The sequence below is a fragment of the Salvia hispanica genome, chromosome 3, assembly GCF_029641045.1.
Source record: "Salvia hispanica isolate PSC_SH4W2 chromosome 3, Shi_PSC_v1, whole genome shotgun sequence".
Lineage (NCBI taxonomy): Eukaryota > Viridiplantae > Streptophyta > Magnoliopsida > Lamiales > Lamiaceae > Salvia > Salvia hispanica.
Window position 1 is genome coordinate 50,081,745 of NC_142694.1, and position 26,035 is coordinate 50,107,779.

Sequence of the window (26,035 nt, forward strand, 5' to 3'; positions counted from 1 at the left end):
ATAGGATTGTGTTAAAATGACAACACCTCTTAAAGTAACACCATACCACCATTCCTAGCCAATCATTTGTACATGTGGACGAATAATAAGCTGCCATGTGGCAATCATAAAAATTTCTCAAGGCTAAATTTTTGCGGACTGCAATATCCAATACACTAGACTGCAATTTTTCCCGACTGCAATATCCAATACGCCAGACTGCAATCTATAGATTGCAGTCTGGCGTTTATACTATTGCAGTCTAGCATATATAATATTGCAGTCTAGCGTGGTGTCACAGTGTCATTTTAAGAGTGTTGTCATTTTAACGCACCCCTATATATATATATATATATATATTATATAGGGATGTATGGGCACACTATGGTGCCACCTTAATTAAAGTGACAACTTAACTCTATTTATAGCCATCCGATCTCCTAATTAGATGGTTGAGATTGATTTGTAGAATCAGAGCATGGATTGCTTGGTTAGTAACATATTATTGCTTATAAGGATAATTCTGTCTTTTTGCTGAAATTGAAACTGATACGGGAGTGGAAAATCCCGATAAATTTGGGCGATGATTCATGATATTTTTCTCCCACTTCGCAATAACTCTTTCCCACTAACTTGAAAACAGAATCACCATTCTCTCTCCCCAATCGACCTTTCTCTCTTTCTCTCTTTTATTCAATTACCGATTTCATTCCTAATTTACAATAAACCCATTACTAATTTACAATAAACCCTAGGTCAGTGGCGCTTTCTGCTAGGCATCTCGCGACGAAGCTCCGAAATTCGCCACGTTGGGCAAGTCATCGCTGGTTGTTCATCGCCCGACGCTTCGGCCTCATGCTCGTGATCTTTGGGTCCGATTTTCGATTAATTATTGCTTAGTCTGACCTGTTTAGTGGTTGTTTAGATTCTATTGCTTATTTTTGAATTGCTTATTGCTTATTTTTTAATTGCTCATTGCTTATTGCTACATCACGTTGCCCTAAGCAAACCTAAATTTCCAGTTCACCACCATCAGTCAAAAATTCGGATTGCTTATTGCTTTTGTTTATTTGTTGTTGCTTATATTGCATTGTTCATTGCTAATTGCATACACGGGCTGTTGTTGCTTTGCACAATAATGTAGATTTTCGATTTATTATTGCTTAGTCTGATTGCATAGTGCTTATTTAGGTTTTACAGCTTATTGATTATTGTTCTATTGCTTTTTTTCGAACTGCTTATTGCTTATTGTATATGTTGATTGGTTATTCTTGTATTGCGTCGTTAGTTGCTAATTGCCAGAACGGGTTGTTGTTGCTTTGCATAATAATGTGTTTGTAATTGCTTATTTGTACCTAATATTTGCTTTGTTTGTGGTGGCTCCATTTAGGATCTATAATTAATGACTTCCTGGAATGCATTGTATGACTTGGTGCTTGCTTGTTATGTCTTTGAAATTGCTTGATAAAGGGATTGGTATTTATTATGGTTGCTACATTTAAAACTTATTCTTCTTGGCTTGGATTCATATGCTGTGAATCCGGTTAGGTGTGGTTTGCTATCGGATATATGTCCTTTTTTTTAAATACGGGATGACGTTGGGTGTGGTTCCTCGAAACCAATTACGCTTGATTGATCCTTAGTAATTGCTTGGTTCTATTATATTGTTGGCTTGGTTGGAAACTGATTTTTTTTGCTTATTAATGACTGGAAATTTGCTTGTTCACAAGATATTATCTGATTAGAATAATGACGTTTGTGTGCGTAATAATGGATGAGTCATTGTTTGTTTCTGCCATATGAGTTGCTTGCTTAACAATTAGTTTTGTAAATGCTCAAAAGAAGTATTAGTTTTGTTTGTATTTATTTTGGTCGTGCAACACAGGACGCAATTATACAATGCTGAGAAAGAGGAAGACAACCGAAGAGCCTGAGATAGAAGAGGAATGCGAAAGACAATTTGCAAAAGCTCAAAGTCGATCCGAAAATGAGGGTTGATCAGGGAAAAATTCTGATAAAGACAAATAACTATGAATGGTGAATGATATTTTTTGAATGTTGAAAAGATGGCGGCAGAGTACCCCAAACCTTGAATAGTGAATGCTATTGTTTTAGAAAAATGACAATAACTTTGTTTTGTTTTGTTTTGTTAGGAATATTGGTTTATTTTGGTGTAGTTACTGGTGGTTTCAGAATTTCTTTTGTGGTTGTACTTTTTGCATGTGACATGCATAGAAAAATACGTTAGGACACTATATATAGGCAAACAAAATAAACTAATGATTTTCAAACCAAGCAAATTCTAAAACATAAACAATAAAAAATACTTATAAAATCAAGCAAGTTGCGATACAAATCCAATGTTGATTATGAAAGTACATCAAGGGCTAGTCAAATTCAATTAATTATAAATTGACATGTTATATATGATATGCAATTTGGGAAGAATAACCAAGCATTAAAATAAATGTTACCAAGCAAGATGATACGTAACAACTTCTTCTAATAAAAGTTTTCTCACGGACAAATTTCCTTAATCACAAAGCGAAATGAAGCAAAGCCATATTAAACCAAATTAATGGCTAGTTGATTTGTATTGATAGGGTGTAAAAGAACATTAGTAAAAAGCAATATATATAGTAAAAAGCAATATAGAACATTAGTAAAAAGCAATTTTGAACATTATTGACGAATCCGGAATACATGCCACTGATAAGCAATTTTAAACTAGGAATCAAGCAATATTAAACATCTAACCAAACATGTTGATATTCTACATCCGAAGTCAAATAAGAAAGCAAAAAACTAATGTAATAATCAATCTATCACAATGATATGCAACTGCGGATTCAGTGGGCAGCAATAAAAGTAAAGTATATAAGATTTGGTTCCACGTTTCCGAGTGTCGAAACCAGCTTCACGAGCATAAGCGTCGTAGAAAGCAATTCCGTCGTCCAAGCTGTTGAATTTCTTGCCAATGAATGATTTTACTTTGTTAGGGCAGTCGGGCACACAAGTAACGGCATATGGTACAGAATAAGCAATTTTTATAAAAGAGGAAAGCAATACAAGGTACTAAATCAAGCAATCATAACTACATATGATATAGAATAAGCAATTTCTATAAAAGAGGAAAGCAATACAAGGTACTAAATCAAGCAACCACAACTGCATATGAAATAGAATAAGCAATTTCTATTAAAGAGGAAAGCAATACAAGGTACTAAATCAAGCAACCATAATTGCATATGATATAGAATTGCATATGATATAGAATAAGCAATTTCTATAAAAGAGGAAAGCAATACATGGTACTAAATCAAGCAACCATAACTGCATATGATATAGAATAATCAATTTCTATAAAAAATGAAAGCAATACAAGGTACTAAATCAAGCAACCATAACTGCATATGATATAGAATAAGCAATTTCTATAAAAGAGGAAAGCAATACAAGGTACGAAATCGAGCAAACATGCGATTCAAAATCAGTGTTAAATAAAAGCACAACAAGCACTTCCATGCAAGCACAGACAATATGTAAAGCGATAGAATTGGTCGTCGATTATTAATTTGAGACAACAACCAGAGATATTTTAACAACTAACATATGCAATTTCAGTACAATACGTAAGCAACCGAACATATTTAACCAAACAATCTGACTTACGAATTCTGTATGGTGTAATAGAACTGCTCATTTACGAATTCAACTAGGAAGATACAAATATGAACTCCGTGAGATTTAATCACAAATTCAAAAACTTCATTTATGAATTCAACTAGAAAGATACAAATTCAGTAGTTACATATCAAATTCGTTAAATTGATTTAACATATCAAAATTTACAACTACACGATTACATAAAATAGAATCACATATCGAAAACCAACAAACTGAAACCACACAATTACACGATTACACAATCAGAATTGCTTCTTACCGTCTACAAAATCAGTGAAATGGAAGTCATCGGGAACATCATTCTCCAAGGATTGACTACTGATCATAATTGAAGGAAGAATTACAGATAACAAAATGAAAATAGCGCTGGAGATTAAAAGATTTGCAGAGACTGAAAATACAGATTGCTGTTTTTTGCTAAAGATTTGATAAATTAATGTAAAAAATAGAAGAAGGAGAGAAGGAGGAAAGACCGTGTTTTATGTTTAGAGAGAAACAGCTGGAACTGAGCTTTCCAGTTATAGCCTTTTGCATATTTTAATTCATTTTTTCAAAAAAATCAAAAACTGGCAAGTGACATATTAAAATTGCATCTCCATCAAAATCTAACGGCTCAGATTGGTGGCACAGTGTCACACACATATATATATATATATATATATATATATATATATATATATATATATAGGGTTTTGATCTATGAAGACCAGATTTAAATACAGAAACGCAGAACACGGTCATACGTAGAGCATTTTTAGGTCATAGTTAGTTTATTATTAGGTCATGCTTTGTAAGTATGACCTAAAATGATCTTAACATGACATAAACTCAAATATTATAATATGACCTAAAACTACTTAATTATGACCTTCCGTGTTTTGGGTTAATTATTGACCCTTAGATCATCTAATCCTAGGGCCAAGATTTGGGCTGCATTTCTGGGTTTAAATGCATTCTTATTTTGATCATCTCCCTATATATATATATATATATATATATACATACAACATTGATGTTAGTTATTAGTTATTACTGTAAATTAGTTAGTATTTGATCACACACCTATATATATATATATATATATATATATATATATATATATATATGTTTCTTAACTTAAATACGTATAAATTTAGGGCTCGTTTGATAAGAAAGATGAGATATACTAAGATTTGTTAAATAAGATAAGAAATGCGGGCTTCGTGTCAAGATAAGCTCGGATGAAGGTTTTTTTCGTTGTTGTTTGGTAGACAAGAAATTATCTAGATTTTTGTATTAATAAATCATAATAAATGAGGTAGAAATGCTATCCGACCAAATTTATGAGATAGATATCTTTGTATTTTAAGGAAAAATTTGCGGGCTTGGATGGGCCATAGAGAAAACCACGGGCTGACATAATAGGTTAACTATGATATCAAACATTTAGAAATAGTCATGTAAGTATCTATATCTAGGCATTACTAACCTATCAAACGGGCTCTTAATGTTTTATAGTACTCCATATGTTTAATTGTATTTATCATTTATTATGTTGTAACGATATTTTATAATCCAATAAATTAAAATTACATATAATTATATATAAATTTTAATATTTTATGCATAAAAATAGTATTTAATTTTATTTATCATCTGCTAGATTTGAATTATGTTTACCGTTTCTAGGGTCATCCTCCATTGCTTATAGCATCATAATCTAAAATTAAGACCAAATCTACACCCTTAGATTTTAAAATGAGTGGATGAGATTGAACCTTACGAATTTCAATAAATAGTAGACAAAATATCAACAAAAGGGTAATATCGTCATTATGTGATCATATGATAATTTTCGTGAGTGTTTTTTTATATCAACATAGTGTATTACAAATATCAACAATATGACATAAGAATATCAAGACTAGTACAAGAAAATATCAACACATATTTATTGAGATTTTTACATGGTTTTATTGAGATTTTATATGCATTATATTGAAATTTTTTGATGTATTTATTTATAAAAATCTGGTTATCAACATTTACTAAAATTAAAATAAAAAATATCAAATTTCATCATCCGAATGTCGTCGGAACATATGCAAATGAGATCTCGTTGGAATACTTATAAAATTATCTTTAATTTGATATATTTTTTGCGAAAAAATAATTTAAATCGAGAGAGTTACGTAAATTTAAAGTTTTAAAATGATTTTAATGAGAGGGAATTGACATTAATAACCCATATTTTTATTTAATAATTTTCTTAATTAAAAATATAGTCCATGTGACATTATTTCAACCACTAGATCTCCTATCTGATGGCTAAGATTTGGTTTTAATTTGGGATTGTTAATTAGTTAGCAATTGATCACTCCCCACCATTTCTATACTTTAATTATATTTTATTTAAATGAAACACAACTTTTTTTTAATTATTTTTGTATAATAATGTATATTTGATCATGACTAAATATATTTTTATTAAATATACTATGTATATAATATGATTAAATTTTATTTGTGATGTATAAATAATACAATATTTGATTAGGGGAGTGATCAATTGCTAACTCATCATTTAATTGCTAACTACAACTAATTTAAGGCCATAGGATTTTAGAAAACGTGTGGTCTACAATTTGCCACGTGTAATTTTCGTTTTTATTAATAAAATAAAATAAAAAGATTAAAAAAACGCCAAATTAGGGTTTTAGATGAAAATGTCAATATAGTGTTTCGGAAATATCAACACAATGCTTTGAGAATGTCAACATGATGCTTTAAGAATGTTAACCCATTGCTTATATTGACATTTTAAATGTATTATATTGGCATATTTTTATATAGTATGTTGACATTTCTGCTTTACGAAAAAATTGAAAAATTTTTGAATTTTTTTTCAAATTTTGACGTCTGAACATATGCATATATGATATCGTTGGAATCCTTATAAAATTATCTTTAATTTGATATATGTTATATGAATTTAAAGTTTTGGGATTTCTTTTAAAAGTTAGTTATAACTAAACATGTAGTTAATTGACATTAATACCCCTATTGATATTTTATGGAATTAATCATATGGCTTTATTGACGTTTTTTGTTGATCATATTGATATTTATTGGTTGATGATCTAGGCCCTTAATTTGAATATCTAATGGCTATTATTCAGTTGTAGTTATCAATTAGGTATTGAGTTAGCAATATAACACTCCCCTATTTGATTATATATAAAATTTTAAGTTTTTTTTATAGTATATATTTAATTATATACAGTATAACGGTTTGACCAGTGGTTCAACCGGTCGAATCAGTTGAACCGTGAATCAGTAGCCTCGTCGGTTCGCTTGCCAGTCCGATTTTTAAAACATTGCCGGTAACTTTTTCTACTTACTATTGTAATTTGGACTATGTCCAGACAAGTTTGTGCATAAACTCCACATAAACATTCAACATTCACGAGTTAACACAGTACAGATTAACCATAAATTTGATCAAAGAACCAAATTAAATTCAAAGTTGAACAAAAAATTTATCATAACTTCATAATTTCAAAGAAATTCAGCTAAAACCTAGTTTTGAGGCCAAGGACTTTTGATCGAAGAGAAATGGTGGGCTAAGAAGATTTAATACATCAAAATTAGAGGATTTAGAATTTCAATTTCGATTTCCATCAGCTTTTCATTAAATACGAAACTCAACAAATCGGATTGATGGTAACAAATTTGGATTATTACCTAATTATTAATCTATTGATCATAGAGATGAAGTAGCTAGGGCACACACAGATGCAGAGAGAGCGGGCAGCACACAACGAAGAGAGCGAAACAGGGGGAAGTAACACACATCATATTTTTTTTCATTTTAATATGACCCATTTTCAATTTTGACCCGGAATATCACGACCGCACTTTGCTAAGGATAGCAAAGCCGGAAACCGTGGCTAGGGGTGGAAAATAAGAAGAGGGGAACAGAAAGGGGATAAAACAATGACTGAATATATACTTAGAAGTAAGGGGGAAAACAATTTCAAACCAACTTTTAATCACCAGAACTTGAATGAAAATCTTACATTTTAATAAATAATTATCAGAGTAACAGTCGATGTCATCTAGAACCTTGGTACGCAGTGGAACGAACACGGTCACATGTATGGGGACATGCACCGCCGAGAGCCTCTACTTAAAATAAAAGGAAAATCATAACTCTGCAGCATTCTCCACCGTCACTGCTCAACCTGCACATTTAGAAATATATGCAGGGCTGAGTATAAAAATACTCAGTGTACACATTGCCGAAATATACATACATAAAATGAAAATATTGTCATGCCATCACAGTAACACTCGAGGGTTTTTTCTTAAAAGGCCCAAGCTTACTAAATTCTTTGTGAGCTAAAGTTCGACCAATCAGTCTAAGTTCTTTCTTTCTTTTCGCCATATCTGAACACCAAGTGCCGTGGAGATGGTGCTCTCTCACGGTCACCTAACTTTTTCTCCAGCCGGGGAGGTGGCCACCTCCCACGGCCTCCATAACTTTATTTGTGACCCGTGGAAGGTGGCCACCTTCCACAGCCACTTGTGTACACTAATCCGAGTAGGGACACCACCCTCACTTGGACCCGAATTCGATTTTTACGTTCCAACCAAACAGATAGGCATAAAACAAATCATTTATGGCAAGACAACATCATTTACATAAACAACAAACATAGATTCACATTTTCATATTTTCATCCGAATTAGTATGTAGGATAGAAAAGTTCACCTCGTTCGTTTAATTTCCTTAGCTTGATTTTCTCGTTCCGACCTTAACTTGCGGAGATAACCTTTTTCAAGATAGTATAATATAATATAAAATACTAATCAGACTTCAAGAAATTCTTAAATTTTAATAGGAATGCATGCCTCCTAATTAAGTCCTCTCATTTTTCGCTTATCCTTTAAAACTTTTGAAACTCATATATTATTTAATACTCCTTTCACTATTCCCGGCTTCGACTAATTTGGAACTCCATACTTTACTATGAATTTTACTCCCGCAAAACTTTAACAAAACCAAAGATCAATTATTTTAGCTTAGCTACACGTTAAAAGGAACTATATATATAAATACTAATTGAAGCTTAATTTAAAACTTAGGCTAAGATTTAATATTAAATCCCTCCCAAAAAAAATTCATATTTCAAAATTGGGCCAAGACTTCCTTTTATTTTGAACCCAAATAATTAAATTTTTGAAACTGGGCCTCCTTGGTATATTTACCGCAGCCCCCAAATTTATTAAAAGGAGTTGGGCCCGGATTTAAACTTTTCCATTCAATTAGTCAAATGAATTAGTATTTCCTAGCCCAACAATCAAAATAACACACACAAATGAGTACCCACTTCATCTCCATCATCCTAATTTGATGTGAGAGAAGTTCCCACTTCTCACTACCAGCTACTGCCGCGGCCATCATGCCCCAGCGCTGCCGTCCGTCACCGCCTCCGGCGGCGCTCCTCTCCATCTCCCTCTCTTTCTCCCGAAATTTGCTCCCAAGTTCCGACACCCAAATCGAGGACCTCCGTCATTGATTCATGTTGTTTCTCCGCCACCGTGCTGCATCATCGCCGTTCGCTGTCGTCGCTTGGCGCCGCAACATCACAGCTCGGCAGCAATCGGTCCTCTCAGCTTCAAAGCTAAGTCTTAACTCTCGTTTCTGTTCTTAAATTCCAGTTATTGAAATCAAGTTATTAGAATTATTGGTTATCGGTTTAGTTTCGGGCCATTGTTAGGATTTCTTGCTTGAATTACAGTTTATGCAACTTATGCAAAATATTTATGTGAACAAGCTGAAGGAGAAGAGGTATTGAAACTGGATCGATGGACTGTACCTTTCTTGAGGGAGAATTGTTTGAAGACTTGGTATCCACTCCAAAGTTGATGACTGAACCTCTCACCTCTGCTCTCTATTTTGTTTGCAAAATAAGTAGTTGGAAAAATTGTGAGTAGGAGTTACAACGTGTAACAAAAAGGAGGAATGGGGACGCGTGGAGTGGGGAATGAAAGCCACGCCTGGGGTGAAGCAGGAATTGATCTCATTGGTTACTTTGGTTAAACTTCACAATTGGACTCCAAAAATATAAAATTTTCTTATAGTATAAAATTAAGCCCACAATTGCTTTTAGAAATAAATCCTTTTATTTTCATTATGCTTTATTTCTTGGATTTTAAATTCCTTTCACAAAATTTGACACTCAAGACTTTGGTATTATGCCAAAACTAAATATAAATTAAGATTTCCCTTTATCGATCTTAAGCATTTAATATTTTTTTTAATCGGTGAAGATTATATAAAAATTTTCGGCTACCCATTCGACGTCCTTTCGAGTTCAATTAAAAAGAAAGGAAATGCCGGGATGTTACACGGAAAATATCCGTGTCTTTTTTTTTATTTTTAATTTGACCCGTTTTTCATGGAATTTGATTACAATTCTCTTGTTAAATTATGGAATTAATGGAATTAGAATTCAATTTCATATTAAATTGTTGTTGTGATACCGAACATTAGATTTGGAATTGGAGCCTAACACTCACACTTGTGACAACAAAATTTTATTGCTTATGCATTCTTTAACGAGGTGTGGGGTTATTTCTCAATAGAAAAAAGGAAAAGTTCGAAAAAGAACTTAAAATAGTGGAAAGTTAGCTGAATATATTCAATAAAAATAAAGTTATGCAATTACATTATGGCTGGCCACAACGTTTGTCTTTGTAAATTTTATTAAAATAATTACTAAATTAATCATCTTATTTAATATTCCATCTGTCCCGCTTTAGCAGTCCTATTGACTTTTCTGCACTCGTTTTGTAAAAATGATAATAAATAGTTAAAGTGGAGAAATAATAAAACAAAAAAGAGAATAATATAGATAAGACTCTTCTCTATATTATTCTCTTTTTTACTTTATTATTTCTCCATTTTAACTATTTATTATCATTTTTACAAAACAAGTGCAGAAAAGTCAATAGAACTGCTAAAGCGGGACAGAGGGAATATTCAATTATCTTTATAGCATTATCTATTTCTACTTATTTGAGAAGATGATTTGACTCAAATAAGAGGGTATGATTGTCATAAGTATATTTTTTAGGTGAATCTTGAACTGTGACTATATAAGCCACATGTCCAAAGTTTTTGGTTCGAAGAATTTTGCAAATGTACGTGGCAAGTTAAATATCGATGACCTTATCCATTTAGATCAACCAAGCAAGAATAGAACGAACCAAAAATAAAAGAAGGTCAAAGGAAGCACATGAATTAAAGGATCTCTTACCTTGCATAGACTTTTTGTATTTTGGATATTTATTTTCACCATCTTTTACATTTAATAATCTTCTATTAAGGAGTAACTCTGTAAAATATACAATTATATTCAATTGACTCAGTTTATATCTATATGGAAGAGACGCCAGAGGCTTCATTTAGCAAAAATTTCAATCATTCCATATCAAGTGACATAATGATCTATTAAGGAGTAACTCTGTAAAATATACAATTATATTCAATTGACTCAGTTTATATCTATATGGAAGAGACACCAGAGGCTTCATTTAGCAAAAATTTCAATCATTCCATATACATAATGAGTTTGATCCGTCTCACCCAGGGATGGATCCAATATATTGGTAGGTGGGGCATATGCCCCTCAAATTTTTCTATATATATATATATATATATATATATATATATATATATATATATATATATATACACGCGATGTAATCAAATGCAAACTTTAAATATTGTACAAACTTCAAACTATAATTTGGACAGTTAGAAAATGTCGACAAATGACAAAATAACAGTAACAAAAAATGTCAACACAATGTCAACTGTTGACAATGTGTTGACATTGTGTTGTAGATATTTTTTCATCGGTTGACATTTTCTAACAGTTCAGAATATAGTTTGGAGTTTGTACCATATATAAAGTTTTCATTTTATCACTACCCTATATAAATATCTATACTTTTTTGCTAATTTATACTTCTTATTCACTAAATGCACCTTCTTAAATTCTTCAAAATTTTATATATATATATATAATTTTGCCCACTTGAGATTATTTTCTAGCTCCGTCCCTGGACTCACCGATAATTCATTAACAAATGAAAACATAAATAGATGCAATTATACCGGCATTGATCATTTTTATGAAAAACAGCATAATGTTAAAAGATGAAAATTGTCGATTGATGAATTAGCCTTCCATATATAATACACATTCATATTGGCCCCATAATGACATAATAAAATTATATAAAAAAATGGAGTAGTATTAATTTTGCATCACTCTTCACGACAAGAAGAAAATGAGCATATTATACAACACTTTGATATTAGGAGTACTAGTGTGGGATTTGATAGGTACGACTTTTTTTCTTGTTTTATGGAGTACATACATAAAATAATATTTCATCTTTTATTTTTTATTTTATTAATTGTTTTAGATATTTCTTGAATCTTAACATGCTACTAAAAAGATATTGAAAATTTAAATTACTTAATATACTAAAAAAATTATGTTAAAGCTATAATTTTAATTTAGTATCAAAAGTGATGAAATATGATTATTTTTTATGTGTAATATAATGAATTATATATTATAAGGCCAGTATCGTACAAGGACGGCTAACACATCAATTAGTAATTTCCATTTTAAGATTATGCATTTCTATAAAAACAATTATTCCCGGATTTCTAATAATTGTAATGAGTCAAACTATGCTGCCATTTTTCAGAGAATTAGTGGTGTGACACACTAACTTATTATGCCACTGAAGTATGGAAGGAGTATGAAATTTTTGCTCGGCTTCACTTTTGGTTTTTTATATTAATAATCATATCAACGTAATATTTACTGAGATTATAGTCGCGATATTACAATGACGTACTTTTTCATATTACCACAATATGGTCTTCAATATTTTTTTCAGTTACCTTTTTATAAAATAAATGATCAAATTTTAAAATTTCCAGCATCATAGATATTCTAACTTTATTTGTTATTGCGATTTAAGAAATAAATTACTGTCCCTTTCATCTCAATTCTCAAATCAAGCATACTAATTTGTATTCTTAAAATATAAGTACTAATTAATACATTTCATCTTTAATTACTTGATAAGAATTAAGTTTTCTAATTTCTCGTTTCTCTTATTTTATTTGGAAAAAACTGTAGAATAAAATAATAATTATGACTAGAACTAGTTAAGTTAATATCAATTTAATCTTGATAAAATTACTTAATTTTGTGCCTAAAATAAAATGTGATTATGGAGTATTATTTTAGAAGGAAGATAATATGTGATTTTAATTATGGAGTATTATTTTAGAAGGAAGATAAAATCTGATTATAATTATTTAGCGCTACTTTGTAGACAATCAATAATCTAACGACACTCAAATAGAATTGTGACAAGAATTCAAAGATCAATTGATTGATATTAGTAAGAGAAATACAAGAATTATATATAATATCTCAACATTACGAAGAAATTAAACATGCGTAGGTGTTTCTTTTTCAATTTCATGAAGTTAGAACACATTTTATACATTGATTGCATCAAAATATAATATAATATAAAATTATTTTTTAGGTTATCAACTGATTATTGGATCTTTAAATATAAACAAAAAAAAAATACTTCATGCTTTTTTCAAGGATATTTTGCCTATAAATTTATAAACTTTTGTCAAATTAAGTTTTGTACACCAGCTTTGAAGTTGAAATCGGACCACAAATTATTAAACTATTAATTTGTTCTATTATTTGTAATAAATTACAAATTTGGTGTTGACATGGCTTAATATAAACTAGGATTGTATTAAGATGACAACCACTTTTAACATGACAATGTACCACACAATGAGAACTCTTAGATTTAGGAGCATATTCAATCTTAGTTTGCCACGTAGCAGGCTTGCTTGCCTATGTATCGTAGATTGTTTGATTATCTTTGAATTCGTATCACATATTGCTTGGAACCATATGACGAGTTGTTTGTCTATGTATTGTAGATTGATTCCCTATGTATTGCAGATTGCTTGCCTAGGTTGATATCATTATAGTGTTATGATTTCGTATCACAGATTGTCTATGTATAGCAGATTGATTGACTTGGTTATCATTTTAACTGCACCCCATATAAACTATTCCCTCCGTCCCCGATTAAGAGTCACACTTTTCCATTTCGGTCCATCCCCAATTAAGAGTCACACTTCATTTTTACCATAAATAGTAAGTAGGTCTCACATTCCACTAACTCAATTCACTCACATTTTATTATAAACCAATATAAAAAAATGGGTCCCACATTTCACTAACTTTTCCAACCAACTTTTCTTTATATTCTTAAAATACGTGTCCGGTCAAAGTGTGACTCCTACTGGGGGACTGAGGGAGTATTCTTCAACAATGAAATTGTTGAATTTAGTATAAAATGATATTATTTCATTGCGTAAAACATGACATGATTTTGGTTGACATCCGATAATGTAAGCTATGTCAACGCTGAAATATTAATTTATTGTAAAATCAAAATAAATTTTTAGTTCTATCATCTACAGTTGGATTTCAAATATGTTAAGCAAAACTATAATTTGATGAATGTTTTGTGCAAATTATCCGTTACAAGGAAAGCTGAAAAAAGAATTGCGACTAATATCGTGAAATAGGTAAGCAAAAGTTGTTGCATTGAAGGGTAACTATATAAAATAAAAATTTATTATATAATGGTAAGTATAATCATGTACTATCATTTACCTAAAAGAAAACACTTTTATTAAAAGCAGCCGTGTGAAAACTAGTAGAAAATCACTAAACTAAAAAACACTCAATTAATTAAACATTTTTAATCAGTTACTTGAAATCCACAACACACTATAAATACCACCTTGTATCCATACTTTCTATTTGTGCAAAAATATAGAACTCAGTTCTCTTGAGGTCTTAATACATATTTTCTTGCATATGTTTCTTGTCTTTTTCACTTTTTATTTCAATATCAACTTATACATTTTTTTTTGCCTCTTTGCAGATTTTTGTTGCATTAAATTAAGTGCAAAATCCCTAATTCGAAATGAGTTCAAATCTTTCGTTACTTAGGAATCAACTTCATGTTGTATTTGTGGACCATGAATTGAATCGTTTATACACCGCAAGCCTGATTGAAGCATGCCAGTATAGAGGTAGAGATATTTTAATGTTTTAATTATTTATTTAAGTTCTACCGATATATTCATACATGGTCTTTTTTATAGTTAAATGAAAATAAATTTAAGGGGTCTCATCAGTGAATTTGAACCTGAGAATCAACATCTTTTTGCAATTTTTAATCTTGCAAAGTATTGATTTATAGGTTGCCATATAATGAAAAATAGTTTGCATTGGTGATGATCGTCCATAATCCTACGAAAAAGATATCGGTAAACAATTAAACAATTTTTAGATTGAGTTGTTTTTGGATCACATACCTATACATATGAAAAAAAATGGAAGTAGATGCAACAAATTGTCATAAATTTTAGATATATAGTGATTATTTTAATTTATAGTTTCTATAAATAATCTTGTATGTCACCTACAAAAATCTATTATGTATATTTGATAAGCTTAACTCTACATATATGTATTTGTTTGAAACCCCTAAATATTTTCAATTAACTTAAATTTATCTTCTTCTTTTTGATTTTATTTCTCTTTTTTTTTTTTTTTTTGGTACATTAGTTACTCATTTCCAATTAGCTGGCGAGGCTATGTTAATGTTAACAAGTGGAAATACGAAAATCGATTTGATCATAGCAAATATCATCTCATCTGACGTAGGCAACCTTCTTCAACTAGCAGTAAGCATGGAAATACCAGCAATTTGTAAGCTATTTAATTTTCTCCAAATTTGGACCTTTTCATTTCAATATTTGTTTCAATTTGTAACCTATTTATTTCTCTAATATCTCATCTTGTACACATCTAGTGATGTCGAACGATGACAACCCAAGCATGGCCAAGAGTGTGATTGAGAACGGGGCGTTTCTCTACATCAAGAGGCCAGCGACCCCCGAGATGCTAAGATACCTATGGCAGGATGTGGCGAGGGAGACCAGGCGCGTGATGAGAGAGCGCGAAAGGCTGGCGGCCAGCTACATTACGCCTCCGTGTGGCATCGAGTTTTGGGAAATGGAAAACCCTAACAACTTGTTCAGTGTGGATAAAGGTAAGCGTAAACGAAGCGATTACTATAACGAAAAATATGTTGAAAACGAACACAACTTCGATAATAGTATGATGAGCCAAGGAAATGTGAAAAAAAAGATGTGCATCCATTGGACCTCAGAGCTACGCGAGAAATTTGACGAGGCTTGTTATCAACTAGGGGATGGAAGTAAGAATATTTTCCTAAATATAAAATTTTAAAACGTGAATAATGCATACTATTGAAACTAGCTAACATTTATTATTTAATAATTGCTTCAATTTAGATATCTTTCCAACGGAATTAGTGAAGAAGATGAATGTGCCTGGACTAACAAGATTGCAAGTAGCAAGTCATCTTCAGGTTTGTTTTTCAACGACTTAAACTTACAATAAGTTATATCAACAATATTTAGACATGTCAATTTTTATAGCCTACTTATTTTTGCTTGCTTTTTGAAATTAATTTTCTCTCTTAAACTCATAGATAAAATAATTTTACTTGTTAACTTTTTTTCTTATTTTATTAAAAACTAATGGTTGTAAACTTGATGAAGCTTATTTAAAGGGGACGGTGTATTGAGAAGACCCTAATTTTTTAAAATTATTTTTAGAAAATGCGCCAGCTTGGCGGTGAAGACCCAGAGTCAACCCAAACGGATCCCAAGTCATCTGATGGTAAGAGGTCCAACAACAAGCGGAAGCGGTTTGGGCTCATGCCCCGAATCTTGCATGACAAATTTAAAGAGCGGGTCCAGTCATCCGATGGTCAGGGGTCAAGCCACAATCCAAGTCGGTTCGGGTCCATGCCCGAAATAATGAAGGACAAATCAAAAGACCGAGTCGGCGATCATGGATCAAGAAGAGAAATGGAGGGTGTGGCTAATGAAACAGGGATGGCTAACCAGTCCACAAATGATAATGTGGAAAACGAAACATTCTACACAAATCCCGAAAATATTGCACAAGACAAACACTCTTCTTCTTCAAGCCACTTATCATTTGATGATTATTCCTATTTTCAGTGATCTTTGATGTGTGCAGTAATTGAGCATTCTTCAATTATGTATCCATAATTGTTTTGTTTAAACTAGCTTGAAGAAGTCGATCCACATAATGATAATAATTTTATTGCTTATACATTCTTTATGTCTCTATATATATAAATGAAGTCATGCAATTACAATGTGTGTCTTTGTTAATTCGAATAAAATTAATTAATTATCATATTTAATGTTCAATCATCTTTGTATCATTATCTATTTTTACTTATATCATTATCTATTTTTTTTACTTATTTGAGAAGATGATTTGACTCAAATAAGAGGTATAATTGTCATAAGCGAGGATTTTTTCAGGTGCAGCGATGATGGCAATGGCACTGGCCCTTGCGATATTTAGGACACAAAAACAGAGACGTGGTACTTGTGTTAAAATATACTCCACCAGTTCCATAAAAATAAGGACACTTTTCTTTTTCATATGTCCCATAGAAATATCACATTTCCATTTAGAAAGTTCTTCTAAACTCATTACCAATATACATTAATTTATTTACAATTTATATCACAGGATCCACCATTAAACACTAATAATGTGGGTCATACTATCGACTAACACTATTTTAACTATATTTTTCTTCATCTCTCTTACTTTACCAATTATACATTAATTACCGTGCCATTCCAAATATCTTCATTTTTCTTGGACGGGGAGAGTACAATTTAATATGCAAAACAAAACATCCTAAATTAATGACAAATTATCTTAATCTTTTGGTTCTTTTAGAATGTTTCATTTGTGTCCCCTAATTTTAGTTAGGACCCAATAAAGAAGGATGATTTATGAAATATTGGCAGTAAATTTAGAAATTAGTGTCTTTAATTGCATTTAAAATGTCATATTCCTTTTGTTTTAGTAGTGTCGTCGTGGTGGAGCTCGAGTGGCTTGGTGCTGCCCGTGCTGGTGGCCGCCGGCTGATCGTCCCCATCAAGTCCACCGCTTCCTCTATATACAAGGGATACAATTGTGGTTTCTTATTTTGATAATTATATCTACCTAATATTTATTGAGATTTTAGTGCGATATTACAATGACGTACCTTTCACATTTCAAAAATATAATTTTTAATATACTTTTTCAGTTACCTTTTTATAAAATAATGATAATCAAATTTTATGATATTCAGCATCGAAAGATATTCTAACTTTATTTGTTTTTTCAATTTGAAGAGATAAATTATTGCCCAATTCGTCTCAAATTAAGTGATTTGTAATCTTAACTGGGACATGATAATATAAGATACATATATTTCATTTTTTTATAAGAAATAAGATTTTTAGTCTCTCCTATTTTATTTGTGAAAAACTTTGGAACGGGTGTGTATGGTGGTGGGCTAGCTCGTCTTCATAATTAGAATAAAATACTTCCCCCATTCCGCTTTAGCAGTCCCGATCACTTTTCTGCAGTCGTTTCATAAAAATGATAACAAATAATTAAAGCGAAAAAATAGTAAAGTAAAAAAGAGAATAATACATAGAAGAGATTAAACATGCATATATAGGTGTTTTTCTCAATTTCATGAATTGGATTGCATCAAAATATATAATAATTATTTTTTGAGGTTATCAACTGATTCTTTGAACTTTAAAACTAATTCACACTTCTTATCTTCCGCATTATAATTAGAGTTATAAACAACAAGCACTACATGACAGTATGGAAAATTGAACATTGATCTATTGATGTTATATATACTTTTGGTTTGTGTTTATCTTATTTTCTAGCATAAGTTTCTAGTTCTTTTTTCACTTTTTATATGAACATAATCGTCTCATTCAAACTCTAATACATTTTCGTGCCCATTTGCAGATTTTGTTGCATTAAATTAAGATCAAAAACACTAATTCAAAATGACTTAATATCTTTCGGTTATGAGTGAACTTCATGTTCTCTTTGTGAACCATGAATGGAGTTGTTTATACACCACAAGCCTGATGGAATTATGCCAGTACAGAGGTATATATACTTTTGATGTTTCAATAAATTTATGTGCAAGTTGTATCGGTATAGTCATATAAGAATACTGCTCTTTATTACACATTAAAAAAAAAAAAGACATAAACGTGTCTGACTTTCCTAATTTTGCTTTGACTGATGTTTACTCATCTTCTTCAATTGTCAACATTCAGTCAATGATGAAAAACAAACACTTGTATCTAACATTAGTAGTTAATTATGGAGTTTGAAAAATAAGCTTTTATGGAATCACATTTATTAACATCACAAATTTCAGTTCATTTCAATTCATCTTCAAATTTTAATTTACTATTATAGACTAAAAATAAAATAATAATGACGTTAGATGCCTTCTTATATTGACCTATTTTATTTGGTTTTGCGTTCTGAGGTGTTTTGCCTTTAACGCAGCCCCAAACATTATAACATAAGTATATCCAATAAAAAATGAAAGAAAGATCCAATAACATGTCATAAAGATATATAATGATTATTTTAATTTATAGTTAATTTCCATGAATAATCTTGTATTTCACCTAAAAAAATCTATATACGTTATAGGGGATGTAATCAATTGCTAACTAATTACCAATCCCAAATTGAGACCAATTTTCAACTATTAGATTAGAAGATCTTGTGGTTAATATAATGCCAAGTGTAATATATTTTAAATTTAAATAATTATTAATTAAATTAAAAGGGTATTAATGGCAAATCCTATATGTAGTAATTATAACTAACTATTTTCTCTCTCCTCAAAATCATCTCAAATCTTTAAATTTACGTAACTCTCTCAATTTAAATTATTTTTTCGCAAAAAATATATCAAATTAAAGATAATTTAATAAGGATTCCAACGAGATCTCAATTGCATATGTTCCGACGACGTTCGGATGATGAAATTTGATATTTTTTATTTTAGTTTTCGTAAATGTTGATACCCAAATTTTTATCAACAAATACATCAAAAAATCTCAATAAAACCATGTAAAAATCTCAATAAATATGTGTTGATATTTTCTTGTACTAATGTTGATATTCTTATATCATATTGTTGATATTTGTAATACACAATGTTGATATAAAAAAACACTCACGAAAATGATCATATGATAACATAATGACGATATTACCCTTTTGTTGATATTTTGTCTACTATTTATTGAGATTTGTGAGCTTTAATCTCATCCACTCATTTTAAAATCCAAGGGTGAAAATTTAGTCTTGATTTTGGATTAGGGTGCTATAAGCATTAGAATAAGACCCTATGTTATAGTATTTCATAAGCTTAACTCTATCTATAATTATGTATTTGACCCCTATACATTACATTTTCTTTTATATTAATTTCTAAATATTTTCAATAGGTTAAATTTATTTTCTTCTTTTTTATTTATTTTATCCTTTTTTTCGTATTTTAGTTACTCCTGTCCAACTTGCTGGCGATGTTATCGCAATATTATTAAATGGAAAGACGAAAATCGATTTGATCATAGCAAATATCACCACATTTGATGTATAAAAGATTCTTGAACTAGCAGTAAGCATGGAGATACCAACAATTTGCAAGTGTTAAAATTTTTAAATTTTGTCCCACATCGACTTAGTGAAGATCCTAGCTCATCTATATAAGTATGGATAATCCTCCCTCTTATAAGTTTTTTTAAGGGATGAGTGGCTCATTTCTAATACTCCCTCCGTCCCGCTTCAGCAGTACTCTTTTCTATATTATTCTCTCTTACTTTACCATTTCCCCACTTTAACTATTTTTTATTATTTTTACAAAAAGAGGGCAGTAAAGTCAATGGGACTGTTAAAGCGGGACGGATGGAGTATGATATTTGAGCGGACCCAAGTCGATGATAAATTATCTCTTTATCTCTTCTCTTGCCTACCTCCGTAAAGTCCGATGCGTCATTCCGGCCCACACGTGAGAGGGCGTGTTAAAATGGAAAGTTGATCACTTGTGGTGGGACGGAGGGAGTATTAATATTGCATTAAAAATACACTACAGCAAAAAAGACCGGAGTTCGACATTTTTTAATACTATTAAGGACACTAATTTGTGTTTCTAATTAATACTAGAAATCACCTTTCGAGTGATTGAATACTGTTAAAACTCTTATTTTATTTCCAAAAGAATAAACAGATTATTTTTGTCATAATGTTGTTATGTTTTACATTTAATGGATGTTTATTACATGTTTAAATGTATAAGTAACTTAACAAAGTCTAAATCTTTGTTTTAGTAGACCGGTTGTGGGCGTCGTTCACTTTAAGATAACACGGTCAGTTCTGAACAAAGAAAAAGAAGAATTTCACAACCTAGATAGGCTTAGACTACCTATCGTGTCGATTATTTCTAAGCCTTACTGAAATAAGATGACGTTCGTGTGGTATAGCAATGTCAGTCCGATTATTTCTTAAGCATTTAAATGTTTGGAAACCATCTTGTAAATGCACAAGCAAACACAATGTAATAATAATATTGATTCTATTCGTGCGAAACTGCTCGAATAATACTGAATTGAGTTAAAAGTGGATTGTAGAGTTTTTGTACACAAACAATATACTATTCGTGCTCGAAACATGTTTTTCAGTAAACCAAACCTAACAATGATGCTGCGTACTTGTTTGAACTAAGCAAAAAGAGGACAACTACAATAAGCAGTTGCGAAAAAAAATATTACCTACATCCCATAATAAGAGTCACATTTCAATTTTACCATAAATGGTAAGTAGGCCTCAAATTTCATCAACTTATTTCACTCACATTTTATTATTACACTAATTTATATAAATGATACCCATACTCCACTAACCACTATTTTAAAAGCCGGACTGGACCCGCCGGTCGGACCGGTTTTGGCCGCGAACCGGTGCTTAGCCCGGTCTGGTTCACACTAATAAACCAGTTGACATTTGGACCGTTTTGGACTGGGTAAACCGGCCGATTTGATCGGAAATCGGGAACTGGTTGAACCGGTTTTTTCCATTTACTAGTATTTTCTTAAAAATATAAAATTGATCCTAACAAGAATCAACCCCTTGACCTATTTGTTATTAAAGCATGACCTCTGCCACTCCACCACTTCCATATTTGTGACATAACATTAACTTTAATTATAATTATACGCAATAAAACTCTGAAATTTGTTATCTATATTCAATAGTATTATATTCTTGTAACTAAATAACTAACAATTTATGCATATGAAGTTATTGTGATTAAGAAAATCATTAATATATATATATATATATAGAGTCCCATTATCCACAAATCCTCTCTTAATGACCGAACTAGAGACCAAATTTGGGCCCTTAGATGTAGTTTTTAATGGATGAGATTAGACCATGCTTTATTAATTTCACTCCTTCATTAGGTAAACAATTTACTTCAATCCAGGGGTATTTTGGCCAAAATACATTTAGGGTAAAATTTTTGCAGCAACCTTCATTCAATTCACGTGATTTTCTTCATTTTCAATTCTCTCTTTATCTTCTTCTCCAAAATCGACGAATTTCTTCTACAAATCGACGAATCTTCTGCAAATCAACGGATCTTATCATCAATTGAATTGAATCTCATCCTCCTCCGATGAGCTCAGCTGCAGCAGCAGCATACTACTACACCGGATGCGAACACGACTACGAGCCGCACTTCCTCGATTCCTGCTCCCTCTGCGGCAGATCGCTCTGCCAAAACAACGACATCTTCATGTACAGGTAAAATTAGGTGAAAATCCAAGAGATTTGGAGCTGAATTGGTTAGCGGAGTTTCTAATTTGGTGGATTTTTGCAGAGGGAACACGCCGTTCTGTAGCCAGGAGTGCAGGCAGGAACAGATAGAGATGGATGAGGCGATGGAGAAGAAGAAATGGAAGAGGTCTTCTTCCTCCAAGAGATCGAGCGCTGCGAGACAGAGCTCCGACGAATCTGACATCAATAAAGCTGTACGCACTGGAGTAGTGGCTGTGGCCTGAGATTATAAACTTGATTTCAAATAATTAAGTATACAGTATTTGAGAAGAGACTACTGATAAGTTCATCGGTGAATTCACAACAACTGGATTCATTATAACAACAATTTAGTTCATTCAGTTGTGTTATTACCTCATTATAACAACAATTTAGTTCAATAAGAGTCGAATTGATGGCATACTTCAATGTGCAAATAACACATCAGTTAAAGATGTTACTTCATTATAATGTTTTATTACTTCATTTTTGTTGTGATTTACTCCATTATTATGTATTATTACTTCATTTTAGTAATAAAACCTACTGTATAAATAGATCATTTATATTACTTCATTATCATAACTTATTACTTCATTATATGAATTCAATACTTCATACTAACTAGATTATAGTTAATAGGAAAACAGATCATTTATATTACTTTATTATCATAATTTATTACTTCATCTTATCAATTTACTATTTTATCAAAAAGAATATGTAGTTCATTTTAATGTGTTATAACAACAATTTAGTTCAATAAGAGTCGAATTTATGGCATACTTTAATGTGCAAACAACACATCAGTTAAAGATGTTACTTCATTATAATGTTTTATTACTTCATTTTTGTGGTGATTTACTTCATTATTATGTATTATTACTTCATTTTAGTAATAAAACCTACTGTATAAATAGATCATTTATATTACTTCATTATCATAACTTATTACTTCATTATATGAATCCAATACTTCATACTAACTAGATTATAGTTAATAGGAAAACAGATCATTTATATTACTTTATTATCATAATTTATTACTTCATCTTATCAATTTACTATTTTATCAAAAAGAATATGTAGTTCATTTTAATGTGTTGTAACAACAATTTAGTTCAATAAGGGTCGAATTGATGGCATACTTTAATGTGCAAACAACACATCAATTAAAGATGTTACTTCATTATAATATTTTATTACTTCATTTTTGTTGTGATTTACTTCATTATTATGTATTATCACTTCATTTTAGTAATAAAACCTACTGTATAAATAGATCATTTATATTACTTCATTATCATAACTTATTACTTCATTATATGAATCCAATACTTCATACTAACTAGATTATAGTTAATAGGAAAACAGATCATTTATATTACTTTATTATCATAATTTATTACTTCATCTTATCAATTTACTATTTTATCAAAAAGAATATGTAGTTCATTTTAATGTGTTGTAACAACAATTTAGTTCAATAAGAGTCGAATTGATGGCATACTTTAATATGCAAACAACACATCAATTAAAGATGTTACTTCATTATAATATTTTATTACTTCATTTTTACTGTGATTTACTTCATTTTTATGTATTATTACTTTAAAGCGAATTGACGGCCACCGGCGGGAAGGACAGCCACAGCAAGGTCCTGACATCGCGAGGGCTAAGAGACCGCTGCGTTCGATTAGCGGTTAACACCGCGATCGAATTCTATGATTTGCAGGACCGATTAGGCTACGATCAGCCGAGCAAGGCGGTGGAGTGGCTGCTCGCGGCAGCAGCTAGCTCGATTGCAGAGTTGCCGCAGATCAATTCCCCCTTTCCGGCGGCGGTCGGTGGTAGCAGCAGCTTCGAGACCTCGATTTCCAGATCTGAGAAGACGGTTAAGGAAAATGAGAAAGAGAAATCTTCTTATGTTGCTTCCTTCACCGAGCTATTGAGCGGAGGCAAGGATGCATCCGATGAGAATTCCAATAGCGAAGCGGCCAGGCTGGCGGTGGCAAGCGGGCAGCGAAGTAGCGAGGTGGAGGGAGCGGTGGTCATAGAAGCACTAATGAGGGAGAGAAAGAGAGCTAGAGAAGAGGATACGGTGGCGCCTTCTCTACGATGAGAGAGAATTGTAGAGAAAGAAGTTGGTTGGAATTGGGAAGTGAGGATGAGCTGCACATTACTAAACTACCCTTTACCAATTTAATTGAGTAAAAAATTCAGAAATTATTAATAACCATTAGATGTGATTAATGCATGGATGAGATTTAGTCTCTAGTTCGGCCCTTAAGAATGGTTCGACATTGATCACAACTCTATATATATATATATATATATATGGGAGTGATCAATTGCTAACTCATCCCTTAGTTGCTAACTACAACTAATTTAAGACCATAAGATTTTAGAAATCTTGTGATCTACAATTTGCCATGTGTAATTTCGTTTTTCATTTTTTAATATTAAAAAGATAATAGTAAGTATCAAATTTAGGGTTTAGAAATATAATGTCAATACAGTGTATGAAATACATCAACACGAAGACATAATAATGTCAACACAATTTCATATTGACATTTTACAAGCATAATATTGACATATTATGTAGGTGTATTGACATAAATCTGTTCGTAAAAAATACGAAAATTAAAAAAAAATTTAATTTTTTTCAAATTTTGACGTCGGAACATATGCATGTAGTATATCGTTGGAATCCTTATAAAATTATCTTTAATTTGATATATGTTATATGAATTTAAAGTTTTGGGATTTCTTTTAAAAGTTAGTCATAACTAACTTGACATTAATACCCCTATTGATTTTTATTAGAATTAATCCTATAGCCTTATTGACGTTTTTGTTGATCGTATTGACATTTTGTGGTTGATGATCTATGCCTTTAATTTGAATATCTAATGGCTATTATTGAGTTGTAGTTAGCAATTAAGCATTGAGTTAGCAATATAACACTCCCCAATATATATATATATATATATATATATATATATATATATATATATATATATAGGATTGTGTTAAAATGACAACACCTCTTAAAGTAACACCATACCACCATTCCTAGCCAATCATTTGTACATGTGGACGAATAATAAGCTGCCATGTGGCAATCATAAAAATTTCTCAAGGGTAAATTTTTGCGGACTGCAATATCCAATACACTAGACTGCAATTTTTCCCGACTGCAATATCCAATACGCCAGACTGCAATCTATAGATTGCAGTCTGGCGTTTATACTATTGCAGTCTAGCATATATAATATTGCAGTCTAGCGTGGTGTCACAGTGTCATTTTAAGAGTGTTGTCATTTTAACGCACCCCTATATATATATATATATATATATATATATATATATATTATATAGGGATG

General features: G+C 31.2%; 1 protein-coding gene and 1 long non-coding RNA gene across 2 annotated transcripts; one reads left to right on the top strand and one right to left on the bottom strand.

The window, feature by feature from the left end:
* Positions 1-8,842: 8,842 nt before the first annotated feature.
* On the bottom strand, positions 8,843-9,612 carry LOC125212680 (uncharacterized). Its single transcript, XR_007174765.2, has 2 exons — positions 9,528-9,612; positions 8,843-9,352 (listed from the first exon to the last, which is right to left on the bottom strand). It is a non-coding gene; the product is annotated as an uncharacterized LOC125212680 (long non-coding RNA).
* Positions 9,613-22,506: 12,894 nt separating this feature from the next.
* On the top strand, positions 22,507-22,891 carry LOC148931027 (FCS-Like Zinc finger 3-like). The gene is made up of 2 exons (XM_089066776.1): positions 22,507-22,634; positions 22,711-22,891. Exons 1-2 carry the CDS (start codon positions 22,507-22,509, stop codon positions 22,889-22,891), a joined length of 309 nt encoding a protein of 102 aa, XP_088922902.1.
* Positions 22,892-26,035: the final 3,144 nt, after the last annotated feature.

What these genes read in the sequence shown, in the direction of transcription:
- LOC148931027 (XM_089066776.1), top strand. Translation starts at nt 22,507, where the DNA reads ATGAGCTCAGCTGCAGCAGCAGCATACTACTACACCGGATGCGAACAC. An exon ending in AACGACATCTTCATGTACAG is followed by an intron (nt 22,635 to 22,710) that starts GTAAAATTAGGT and finishes GGATTTTTGCAG; the next exon opens with AGGGAACACGCCGTTCTGTA.